General features: G+C 50.1%; 1 protein-coding gene and 1 pseudogene across 2 annotated transcripts; both read left to right on the forward strand.

Moving 5' to 3' along the window:
- The first annotated feature begins 86 nt into the window (after positions 1-86).
- On the forward strand, positions 87-7,051 carry LOC149851785 (zinc finger protein RFP-like). Its single transcript, XM_090030385.1, has 5 exons — positions 87-174; positions 907-1,417; positions 3,141-3,236; positions 4,247-4,477; positions 6,815-7,051. Exons 2-5 carry the CDS (start codon positions 1,001-1,003, stop codon positions 6,863-6,865), a joined length of 795 nt encoding a protein of 264 aa, XP_089886511.1. The 5' UTR covers positions 87-174; positions 907-1,000; the 3' UTR covers positions 6,866-7,051.
- A 162-nt stretch (positions 7,052-7,213) lies between these two features.
- LOC149851786 (E3 ubiquitin-protein ligase TRIM10-like) lies at positions 7,214-11,159 on the forward strand (annotated as a pseudogene). Its single transcript, XR_016439543.1, has 4 exons — positions 7,214-7,231; positions 7,382-7,526; positions 8,171-8,227; positions 10,186-11,159. The product of XR_016439543.1 is annotated as an E3 ubiquitin-protein ligase TRIM10-like (transcript).
- Positions 11,160-12,653: the final 1,494 nt, after the last annotated feature.

Genomic DNA, 12,653 nt, shown 5'->3' on the forward strand with positions numbered 1-12,653 from the left:
CGCTGTTTTATTTCCTGGAAATCACCAAAGTTGCAGTCTGGACAGAAGGTCACAGACAGGGAAGCTTATGACTCCAGATAAAACTGGAAAGATTTCTTTATCAATGCACTTTCTGGATTGCTTTTAATTCTAAGAAAAAAAACAGCACATCTGGGCATCTGGAACTGCTAAGAAGTAAGTGTGTGAATGGCTACCAGAGGCCTGGGTGGCCAGGCCAGCTGTGCTAGAATCTCAATGATCTCATCTGCCCTAAAATTAAAAAGGGGGAAAAAATGACATTTTAGCTGGGCCAAGTCCCCCATGCTCAGAGACACTGCCAGGGCTCTGAATGAAGCACAGACCACAATCTGGGGCTGGACATAGCCTGTTGAAACCCCAAAGCAGGCCTGCAGGGGTGGCTGTCATTCTTGTGTCCCCTCTAAACTGGCATCCAGGGCTAGTGCCTTTGCCACCTACCTTTAGGTAGGCTACTGGGCAGTGGGCAACTATCTGTTTGCATTCCCCAGGCAGTAAGTACATTTTAATCCGCTAGGCACGGGAATATGGAGTCAGACCTTCCAGCTGAAATTTGAATTTCTGCTTTAGTAATGGCTTGTCTACATGCAATTCACCTGAAGTAGGGGTGGATATCAATGGGTAGAAGCCTTTTGATTTGCTATGAGGGACAGAGCTAGTGTGAAGCCTTTTGCATGTCGATTGTGTGGGTCGGGAGAGAGTTACCCATGTAGCATTGCATCTGGCCCCTCTACACACTGTAGGATCATCAAGTCAATGGATTACCACCCAATGGAAGAGGTGGGGAGTCTCTTTCTAGGGCAGAAGGATTGAAAATTGTCTTGATTTGGGGTGCATTTTCTAGGCTAACACGTCTAACGGCATAACCAGAGCTCATTTTCTATGTGACAGAAAACAGCTGATACGTTACGGAAAAAGTCTTTGCGTTGCTGGCTCTAAGGCATAGAAAGATCAGATCAAAAGAACCCCAGAGATCTCAGCAGTTATGGCCTCACTGACTCCTGACTGGGAAATCCAAGATGAAACCAAGTGTCCCATCTGCCTGGAGTACTTCACAGACCCAGTGAGTGTTGAGTGTGGACACAACTTCTGCCGGAGCTGCATCTCTCAGTGCTGTGAGCAACTTCGCTGCACGGAGTGTCCCATCTGCAGAGGCCGGATCCAGAAAAAGCACTTCCGGCCAAACTGGGACCTGGCAAATATAGTAGGAAAAGTTAGACAGTGGGACTCCAGCCTGAGTGGTGTCAAAGAAGCAGAGGTGAAGCTATGTGCGAAACACAAGAAAAGCCTGGATCTGTTCTGTGAGGAGGACAGGGAAGCCGTGTGCGTGGTGTGTGAGCGATCCCCGGAGCACAGCTCTCACACCGTGCTGCTGCTGGACGAGGCTGCCCAGAAATGCAAGGTAGGGAACACCATGCATCCTGTATAGTTTATCTTTTCAATTGCACAGTCGTGTAGACTCTCCTCCCTGGAATTTCCTGCTGTCTCTGAGCCCCCGAATGTCCCTCTTCTCTGGATCCATCCAAGCTTGTCCCCTGCTAGACCCCTCACTCCAGGCACTGGTGGTTAGCAGTGCTGTCCAGCATTTCAGTACCACACTGTGCATTAAAAAGAATAAAGTGTGAGGCATTTTCTTCAAGATGGTGCCTCTGTCAAGAAAGGATGGAACACCATGTCCCTGATGATTCAGGTGATGATTCATGTGATGTCCCTGACGTGATTTATGTCTCTGATGATTTTTGTAAGGTTCCTCAGATAACAGCAGTGCCGTAGCTGTAGATGTAGCTGTAGCCATGTAGAGATGAGGGTAAGAGCTAGCCATCCTGGGTTGATGGGTCAGTGGACAAATCAGGTGATCTGTGTTTCCTTTGGTGTGGAGAGTGAGCAGGGAGCTTTACCAAAAGTAAAGCTGTTTAGGTGGTGCCAAAAAGGACCAGGGTTCATTTCTTGTCTCTGGTGCAGATCCCTTGTGCAAACGTCATTCAGGCCCTGTGTTTCCAAGAGTTTACTGTTCAATGGAGGAAAGAGCATCTGTTGTGTTTATGGCACTCAGCTCAATCCCAACGAGAAACTAAGGGAGCTCTTGGGTCCAAAAATATCCTGAAATCACTCAGAAATCAAGACAGGCAATTTTGGTTTTGCGTATTAGGCTTCCTGAATTGTTACTGCCAATAGCATTGACTGGTAAAAGAGTCCCAAGGGATCCTGGCTGATTACTTTAAGAAACTGGCCATCATTTTCTCCAATCAATGGCATTAAGTTGGAAGGAATTCAGTAAGACACTAAATCATATTAATGTAGCAATTTCTTTTTAGCAATAGGTACCAGACATTAACACAGCTGTAGTCTTTCTCCCTCTAGTGGTAAGATTATAGAGAGAAGTTTATGAGAACCGTTGCTCAGGAAAGGACTCTTTTCTCCTGTGAAAAGCATCCCCCTGCTTTCATTTTTTGAGTTTGGGGGGTAGGGGTGAAGAAGGGGGGAGGGAGGGGGTGTTCCTTAAGAAAATGTCATAGAGTCAATAGAAACTAAGGGCTGGAAGGGACCTCAGAAGATCATCTAGTCCATCCCCCTGTTCTGGGTTCTCCTCTCGAAGACTTCCAAGGTTGGGGACTGCACCACCTCCTTGGGAAGTCGATTCCAGGTTCTGGTCACCTTTACCATAAAGGACTGCTTCCTTGCATCCAACCTGAAACCATCCTCTAACAGCTTATGGCCATTCCCGCTTGTCCTCCCCTGGGGTGCCCTAGTGAAGAGTTTTTCTCCTGACTCCTGATAGTCACCCCTTACATACTTATAGGTGGCCCCCAAGTCCCCCACAGTCTTCTCTTCCCCAGGCTGAACAGTCCCAGATCCCTTAGTCTTCCTTTCACGGTAGTGCAATCCATAACCTTGTATTTAACAAAAAAAGCTATTTTCCATAAAAAAGAGATTTAGAAATGAAGAAAAAAAACACTAGATTTATTGATGAGGCAGCCACTATCTCTGCACTGTTTCAGCTGATCCTTTAGTTCAGGCTTATGAGTGTAGAAGCAAAATCCTAGGAGGTAGTTCTTTGTGGTGGTAGCTAATTTAGTGTTGTTACACAAGTAAAAGCTACACACATTTTCCCCCTCTTTGTTAAGGAACAAATTCAGACCCACCTGCAGACTCTGAAGGAAGAGCGAGAGAAGCTCAAAGAGTTTCAAGTGCGTGGAGAAAGGGAAGGCCAGGAGTGGATGGTAAGTTCCCATAGTCAATACCCAACATGTGTGTGTATTCCTTGGATCTTTGTGTGTATACAGCAATTGTGTGCCCATATTTCTATGTGAATGCATACAGGGTTCAATCCTGGATTGTCCTTTACACCTGCACAAAGGGGTAAGGACACATTTGTTCCTCTTTCTGGGCTACCCACATCACTGAGTACAGTGCCCTCGTGCATGAAGTGCCCCTAGTGTTGGGATTCTCTTCTTACTCCCATGCAGCTGGGCAGGGAGGCAACAGAGCTCCCACTATGTTTTCTGTGTGTACACATGTGCTATTTGGGTGTGTATCCATGTATTCACTGTCTATGTGTATAACCTCACTATGTGGAGGTACACAAGCTGTTTGAGCTTGTATACTCTGCATATTTGTATAAACATAGGGGGGTGCGTGCGTGCATGTGTGCATACAGTGTTGTGTGTGTGTTACTGAGACCAAGCCTATGCTGCACTGAGAAAGTTTGGTTATAACCTTAACAAGCTCAGGTAAGGAGAGCAGTGAAGGTGTGGCAAGAAACCACCTTCAGCTTGTGCTGTCCAGACTTGCCTACAACCCTGGATGTGTATCTGGGTGGCTAGCTTCTGGTGACAGTGTAGACTGTGCATGCTGGCATGTCTGTGTGTGTGTGCATGTGCACATGTGTTCACAGTCTCCATGTGTACGTGCATCCGACAATGCAGATTTGAATCCTATGTACTGCAGCCGTCTGCTGTATGAGAAGGATGGGGGCTGTCAGAGGCCAGTGAGAATAGAAGACCATCATGCTCCCGGCACTCACAGGTTCATGACAGACCGTGTGCAAGCTGCAGAGCTCCAGAAAATGCCAACTCTGGAAGGGGCTTCTTAGCAAATGCCTTTCCTTGCCTACACAGGAATAGGATTCAGTTCCCTTGCTCTGCCTACCAGGCTCTGTAAAGTGTCCCAGCCTTTCACCACACTTTTCTAACCCGCCCGCTCCCTTGTCATTTATGTTTGTTCATTGTAGGAAGGGACAGAAGCTGACAAGCAGGAAATGGTGTCTGAATTTCAGCAACTGCACCAGTTCTTGCAACACCAAGAGCACCACCTGCTGGGGCAGCTTGAACAACTGCAGGAGGAAATCAGAAAGAAGAAAAATGAAACATTCATCCAGCTCTCTGAGGAGATTTCCCATTTCACTGACCTGATCGCTGAGGTGGAGGGGAAGTGCCAGCAGCCAGCGAGTGAGCTGCTGCAGGTGAGATTGCATTCGAGAAACCCCAAAGCCCTCCCCACGGACGGAGGGAAGAGTCCTGCCCTGTGCTTCAGGACTTGCTGCCACCTCTCTTGCTAGGTTTGCAACCATGAAGGCCCTGGAGCTGGTGGATAGCAGTGAGAGTTGCTAGTGGAGGATTCTGTTACAGCTCCTGGACTCCAGAATTTACTCCTTCATCAGCTTGCCCCAGTTTGGCTGACAAATGTCAAATCAGTGACCTGTAGAAGGGGCTGTTGTTTGTGGTAGTGGTATGAGAAGGGCAGAGACAAGTAGACAAGTCTTCAAAAAGAGGCTAGATAATCATTTGAAGCCAGCATTCATTCCTGCCCATGGTGGGGGGTTGGACTTGATAATCTGCTCAGGTCCCTTCTGGCCCTGCCAACTATGATCCTATGAAACTAAGTAGGCTATGAAGAACTTAGGGGAACACTTCCTTTTCTTCCTGTTTATCAGCTCAATAGCAACGATGAGAATGAATTATGTCTTGACACTCATTCCCTTTCTGTTGTTCAACATTTGCCAAATGTTGGGTAAGGTTTCCTTGGTTGTGTTTAGAGTGCTTGGGACTCCAAGGTGGTCTCTCATCCAAGTACTACCTAGGCCGAGCGTGGCTCAGCTTCCAGGATCAGGTGCATTCAGTCTGGCATGGCTGCTCATTGTGAGTGAGCTATGGCACGGGAGCTTTGCTCTGCCCTCTTCATAGGGCCTGAGTGCTGGGGATCAAGGGATGCCATTTTCCTGCTGGACTAGCTGTTGAGGTGTTTTCATGGGACTCCCCCTCTCCCCCTCTATGCAACTTTGGTCAGGCTGCAGTTGGAGTACTGTGTCCAGTACTGGGCGCTGCACTTCAAAAGCGATTTATTGTTTCCTAGTTTCATAGTTGGTAGGGTCGGAAGGGACCTGAGCAGATCATCAAGTCTGACCCCCTGCCATGGCAGGAAAGAGTACTGGGGTCAAATGACCCCAGCAAGGTGTTCATCCAGCCTCCTGTTAAAGACCCCCAGGGTAGGAGCCAGCACCACTTCACTTGGAAGTTGGTTCCAGATCCTAGCCGCCCTGACCGTGAAGTGGCGCCTCATGATGTTGAATCAGAATTTACCCTCTGCCAGCTTGTGACTATTATTCCTAGTCACTCCTGGCAGTACTTGGGGAAACAGGGACTCCCCCAGTGCCTGATGATCCCCCCTGACTAGTTTGTAACAGGCCACTAGATCTCCGCTCAGCTTTGTCTTGTGGAGGCTGAACAGGTTCAGGTCCCATAGCCCCCGCCCTGCTGCCCGCTGATCATGCGAGTAGCCCTCCTCTAGACCCTCTCCATGTTGTCCTCATCCCTCTTGAAGTGCGGCGCCCAGAACTGGATGCAGTACTCCAGCTGTGGCCTGACCAGTGCCACATAGAGGGGGAGGATCACCTCCCTGGACCTGCTTGAGATGCATCTGTGGATGCATGACAAGGTTTGGTTGGCCTCTCTGACTGCATCCCCACACTACCGGCCCATGTTCATCTTGGCATCAATGCTGACTCCAAGATCCTTTCCTGCCTCTGCACTTACAAGAAGGGAGTTCCCCAGCCTGTAGGTATGGTGCTAGTTCTTCCTCCCCAAGTGCATCACCTTGCACTTGTCAGTGCTGAATCCCATCCTGTTCTCATCCGCCAACCCCTGTAACCTGTCTAGGTCCGATTGTAGCCTATTCCTTCCTTCTAATGTGCCCACATCCCCCCACATCTTAGTCTCATCAGCAAATTTGAACAGGGTGCTTTTTACCTCCTCATCCAAGTCACTGATGAAGAAGTTGAACAGTGCGGGCCTGAGGACCGAGCCCTGGGGGACCCTGCTGCCCACATCCCTGCAGGTCAAAAATGACCCATCCACCACCACTCTCTGGGTGCGGCCCTCCAGCCAGTTGGCGACCCATTTGACTGTGTGGGTGTCGACACCACAGTCCCCCAGTTTCTTAATGAGAACGGGACGAGAGATAGTGTCGAAGGCCTTCTGAAAGTCCAGAAAGACTATGTCCACTGCTACCCCTGGATCTAAAGATTTGGTGACCGGTCGTAGAGGCCACCATGTTGGTCTGACAGGACCTGCCTCTAATATACCCGTGCTGGTTGACCCTAAGCATAATCTCCCCTGCTGGCCCCTCATGGACATGTGCCAGAATAATTCTCTCAAAAAGCTTACCCAGGATTGGGGTAAAACTAACTGGCCTATAGTTCCCCAGGTCCTCCTTCCTCCCTTTCTCATTACCGTCAACAATAGGAAGAATCCCCTGTGTATAGCATGCAAGACCTAACTTCTTTCTCTTTTCCCCCTTCTAAGATTTCAGAAGCACTTTGACCAGGTTTGTTCTTTGTTCTCATTCCTTCTAACACTTCACTTGGAGTCTGTTTAGTTCTTAGCAGCAATTAATTTCATTTATCAGTAATCATTGCATGGAAGCCGAAGACTGAACTGGTTGCAGTCCATCATCTGCTTTCGTGTCCTCTGAGGTGATCTCTCTTCAAGTCAGAGATGAAGGAAATTAGGAGTGTTGGAGATAAGAGGAGGGAAGCATGTAGTGGCGATGTGTAGGGGGGGCGTCCCCTCACAGGCTGCGCTCTCTGGTCAGGCGATGGGCTGCAGGCAGGAGGGGAGCTGCAGGGGGATCCCCCCATTGCTGTGATCGGTCATGGTGGAACCCCCTACCCCCAGTCACTAACTGGTTGCTGGGGGGGCACATGCCCCCGCTGACTAAGGTGGCACAAGTCTCCCATCGAAGCATGCACTGTCATGGTTTTGGGTTGTGTCTCCTCTGATGCTGGAATGCCGAGAGAAATTCAACCCCTAGGCACCTCAACCTGGCAGTTTCCACTAGCACGAAATTTAATGTAGAAAGTCAATAAAAGGAAGAAGAAACCATTCTGTTCCTCTTCAGGTGCGAGAAGGAGAAATTGTCACAGTTGGTGGGTGTTTCTCCTGAGCTGGAAAAGAGAGTTGTCAATTCCTACCAGATCACTAAAGCTCTGAAAGAGACTCTGAAGACTTTTAAAGGTACCGAGGAAGGGGAAGGGAGGCATGTTTCTGTAACTGTGGGAGAAGAGGAACTCTGACCAACTAGCTACTAACACTCCATGAGGACATTAAATCACATTACAATTTCTGAATTAGGAGAGGGGATGGGGGCTTTTTCTGGGGCAATCATTAAAAAAGGAACATCTTTTTCCCACAACATGGAATAAAACTGTGGAGCTCATTGCCATAAGCTGTTGCGGAAACTGACAGTTTAACCAGATTCAAAAAGGGATTGGACAAACTCTTGGAGGAAAGGTGCCCTACTGCTGCCACTGTGGTTGCCACCATGATCGTCACTATGTTCCTGGTTGCTGTTACTGCCTCTGACAGTAGTCTTGTGGATGACACCTATGGAGGTGATCCCAGTCCAGGTCCACACCAGGGCCCAGGGTGAGTTTGACAGCCTGTAGCAAACTGCTCTGAAAGGACTAGATGACATCAGTAATCCCATTGTGCAGAGAGTTTCTTTGTTAAATTTCCCTTTGATCACACCACAAAGTCTGTATTTCATTATTCTCCCTCTTCCATTTCCTCTGTTTGTGTTGGAGTTAATCATAATCATTTCTAATCGGAGGAAAATCCTAACAGTCAGCAACAGCATGCAATCTCATTCCCTTCTCTAGGCACTCTGCTCCTTGAACTGGAGAAAGACCAGGGTGTAGAAAAAAGAAGCAGAAAAGGTGAGTTTCTTGGAGCATGCTCTTTCTGAGAAAATGTAAAGCTAGTACTGTATTGTTGTAGGGCACTTAAGTGCCCTGCGCCTGAAATGGAAGCAACCCGGGAGAGACCCCTAGTGGGGAGAAGGGGGAGGCTCAGCTGCCAGTCACCAGGGCAGCGCAGGTGCGGGTTGCCAGGACAACCAGTGAATACCAGCTGACGGGAAGGGGCAGGGCTTGGCCCTTCTTAAGCCCAGGACTGAGGCCAGGAGGGCAGTTCCCCTCTGGCTGCCAGGGAAGGGGGAGCTCGGCCAGTGTAGAGGGGGAGGAGAAGCTACACCGCATGAGCCTCTCCTGGTTGCTGCCATGGGTTGGAGGATTTTTCTGGTAGAGATTGCACGTCATTCTGACTATATGGTTTAGCTTTATGTTATAGCCAGGAGGCTTCGGTTTGCGTTAGAGTCGGGTTGGCTGGTGGTATTGTTTCCGTTTGTAGTTTCGCCAACCGGAGGACTGGGTGAGGCTATAAGGGGTTGGAGGAGGCCTCATAGGGGCTCCACGGTAGCATGGAGATCCAGCACCAGAGAGGGCGAAGTGTTTAGGGGTGTATCGACCCCGGTCCAGTGCAGGCGGCAACCGCGGAGAAGGGCCCCAGTGAGGGCGGCAACCGCGAGAGAAGCCAGGGAGCGCCCTTGAGGGCACAGACAGACAGTGAACGAGACAGAGAGTGTCCATGAGAGCACGGGCAATGTTGTGATGAGCCCGGGGACCTGTCAGGGCATGGGCGACTGGGGGACGAGCCAGGGGGCACCCGGGAGGGCGCCAAGGTGGGAATTGACCAGACAACGTCCGGTACACCTGTGAGGCTTGGGGCATGGTATAGGGGTGGTAGGAGCCATGCGTAGCTCCTAAGGCTTTAGTGTACCGAGTCACCAAAGGCAGGGCACAGACTGGGATGACTCAGGGCACCATGCCAAAGAAGATAAAAAGGCAGCCTCCCTTTAACAATATTAACATCAAAGACGTGGTGGACAAGATGGTGAGCGTGCATTGACAACAACTTGGCACAGAAGGGGGCACTAGGGGAGCTCACGGTACCCCTAGGCCCTGCCCTGTTGCATGTATTTATGGTTCAAAAATATGAGTAACTGGAAAGTACCATAATTTTTGTTTTAAAAAAAAAATTAGCAAATATTTATAATTTTCCCCAAAAATCAAAAAATAAAACAAGAAACTGAAATTCTTCTGGTTTTTGAAACCCATTTCTAGTAAAGCTTCAGTTTTTAGTACTTTGGAGTGCAAAAAAACAAAGGCTTCCAAAAATAGGGAAGAAGCACTAAAAATAAGGGTGTGCAGGGGAGGTTGGATTTAGATGTTCCTGGTAAATAACTCTTTGGGCAGGTTGACATGCTGTGAGAAGAAAGGTACTGTGCCACATATGATAGACATCTGTGCCCCTCCCCAATGTCAAGGAATTGGGAAGGCAACACATTGGCAAGTCCTGAACTAAATGCAACTGTGCTACTGGTCCTGAAGAGGATAATAGCTAGAACTTGGTTTAGCTGCTCTGCCATGTACTTTCAGTCTCAGAAATTCTTGCCCTAAGACTTCCTCTCTCTCCATTGAGCCTGTTTTGGAAGAGTTGGTAATATCCTTCCCTCGGTATGAGAGCACTGCTGCCCGTCTAGCACCATCATTATGTTGTGAGCTTGATAAATGAAACTTTGAAATAGCTCTAGCAGGGGAGGAGGCAGAGCGGCAGCTTGCAGTGCGAGCAGTGCGAGCAGTGCTTCTAGGGCCTGGTGGGAAGGAGCTGCAGTGACATTCCTGCCCAGGCCCTCTCCCCGGGTTGCAGTCCCAAGAGGGAGGGGATCGGGGGGTGTCCCTGTCAGCATGGGACTGCGGGGGAAGGTGAGGGATGATTCCAGCCTCCCTCAGGACTGAAATCTCCTTATACTCTAATTTCCCATCTTTCTTAACAGCAAACATAACTCTGGATCCCAAGACGGTTCATCCCTGCCTCCTCTTATCTGAGGACCTGAAAAGCATGAGATTGGCGGACATTAAGCAGAAACTTCCCAACAATCCTGAGAGATTTAACACTGATTCCTGTGTGCTGGGCCAGGAGGGATTCACTTCAGGGAGGCATTACTGGGAGGTAGATGTAGGTGTCTGGGGAGCATGGGCTATAGGGGTTGCCACAGAGTCGGTGAAGAGGAAGGGGCAGATCAGCCTGAGCCCTGAGCAGGGCACCTGGGCTATACGCTACTGCTGGGGCCAGTTCTTGGCTCTCACCTCCCCTGAGATCCCTTTAGCCCTGGGCCAGGTCCCCAGGAGAATCCGAGTCATCCTGGACTACGAAGCAGGATAGATGGGATTTGTGGATGCTGACAGGGAGGCTGCCACCTTCCTTTTTCCAACTGTCTCTTTCACTGGAAAGAGAATTGTCCCTTTTTTTTGGCTGTGGGACAGAGGCTGCCACCTAAGACTATGCCCCTGAGAGACCAGCCTCTACTCAAGCCCACCCGGACATACTGCATCACTTCCTTAGCTCTCTGATTCTGTAGGTTCAAATGCTTGGGTTAATCTCTGGCCAGACGGTACCGGAAAGCATAAAGTCACCTGGAGAGGGTAGAGAAGTGACCGGTGCTCTCCTGCCTCCCCTGGAGCTCCGCAGGGACCTGGAGGGCTGTAGTTATCCGGAAGGGCAAAAAGGAGGGGAGGCAGTCCCATGAGAAGGACAGAAGAGGAGGGTGGGAGAGCAGACTCATCTTAGTGCCAGTCCACTGATTTTGGTGAAAGAGGGGAAACAGCCCCAGAGGTTCCCGTGAGACATCCCTCATTTACACCAGTTTGACGAAGAGGGGAAACGCATCCTGTATTTTCTCTACCCGCTTCTTCCCTAGTTTAATGAGCATCCACTCATTTGGAGGAAATAAATCAATTCCCACCTTTGTGATTTCAGTAGGAGCTGCGCTCAGGCTCTGCCACAGCTGACTTTGGTCTAATGCAGTTACGTAGAAAAGCATCCCTCAGCCTCTTCCTCGGGTCAGATCCCCCTGCCTGCCAGTGTCTAGTCCTGAAAGCGTCAGAGTGCTTCCCTGGAGTTGCTCCCTAGCAACAAAACATCCATATGCTCTGTCTGGAAGTCAGGGCTGAGGACAAGTGCTGGATGAACCAGGGGAGGAACATTTGTCCTGAAGCTGCAGCCTGTTTTACTGCCCCGCCTAGCCATGTAGTCCTTCTCTGGGGCTGAGGAAACGTTCATCACACTTGATCTTGCATTTGGGGTACCGCTGCTGCATCCATGTTTCCTGGGTGAGCACAACCTGCCCTAGAGGGCAAGTACTAGTCTGGGAGGAACATTAGTCCAAAATAAGTTTTTGTGAAGCTGCAGCCTGTTTTAATGCCCCGCCTAGCCATGTAGCAGCATCAGCAGGATCAGGGGGCTGTTTTCTACTTAAACTATTTCCTGGGTCTGACCTGGCCATCGAGGTTTACAAATGGGTCCTGGTACAAAAAAAGTTGAGAACCACAGCTGTAGATGGGCTGGAGCAAGTCCTGCTGAGCAGGGAGCTGTGTGAAGTCAGTATTTGCACCAGGGGCCATGGGTGATTAGTGCCTCCCAAGTCTGGCGGGGGAACCGGATTGCTGACTGTGGGTGGGGGGTGGTTCCCGAGGCGCGATCGCGGAGCCTGGAACCACCAGCAGCGAAACGGGAAGTACACTTCCGCCGGCACTCCTAGTTTCACAGCTCCCACTTCCAGGGGGTTCACGTGCACCTGCATGCACCCCCTATGTATCGCTACTGCCAAGGCCCCACCAGGAACCAGCCACTAACAACACTGGGAAGGGAAAGGAGGTGGCTGAAACCTTGCCTTCCCCCTCCTGCTGATGTTTTCCTTTGGGCTGCAGGGGCACACCTCTCTCCCTTTGGATCCACGGGCTGGATCACTCCCTTGATAGTTGGAATTCAAAGGAGGCAACAGAGCTTCTGTTTTCCTTTTATAATGCAGCCGGTGGAGGTTGCAGAGAAGCCACCATTCTGCATCCCCTTCTACATGAAAGTCTAGTGGTTACAGCTGTCACGCAGGGGGCTGGGGGACCAGGCTCAATTCCCAACTTGGGGAAATTTGAACCACATAGCCTCTTCCTCCCTCCCCTCCCCTGGAAGCTTGCTAGCTACTAAGCTAGAAGCTGGGAGGGAAGTGGAGCATCAACCCCCTTTTGACGCTGTGCTGCTTTCCAGCAACAAATTGCAGATTCCACTTGGACCAATACTCTAACCCAGGGGTTGTCAACTGAAGGTACACGTGCCCCAGGGATACTTTGAAAAGTCCCAGGGTGTACATGGGGGTGGGCAGGGGCTGAGCACTGCCACACTGCACTGCTGCTTCACAGGACCAGGGCTGGCGTGGGGCGAGAGCAGCGGCTTCTGCCTGTGCACCAC

Source organism: Crocodylus siamensis, unplaced genomic scaffold (genome assembly GCF_052110815.1).
Source record: "Crocodylus siamensis isolate JL-2025a unplaced genomic scaffold, ASM5211081v1 HiC_scaffold_199, whole genome shotgun sequence".
Lineage (NCBI taxonomy): Eukaryota > Metazoa > Chordata > Crocodylia > Crocodylidae > Crocodylus > Crocodylus siamensis.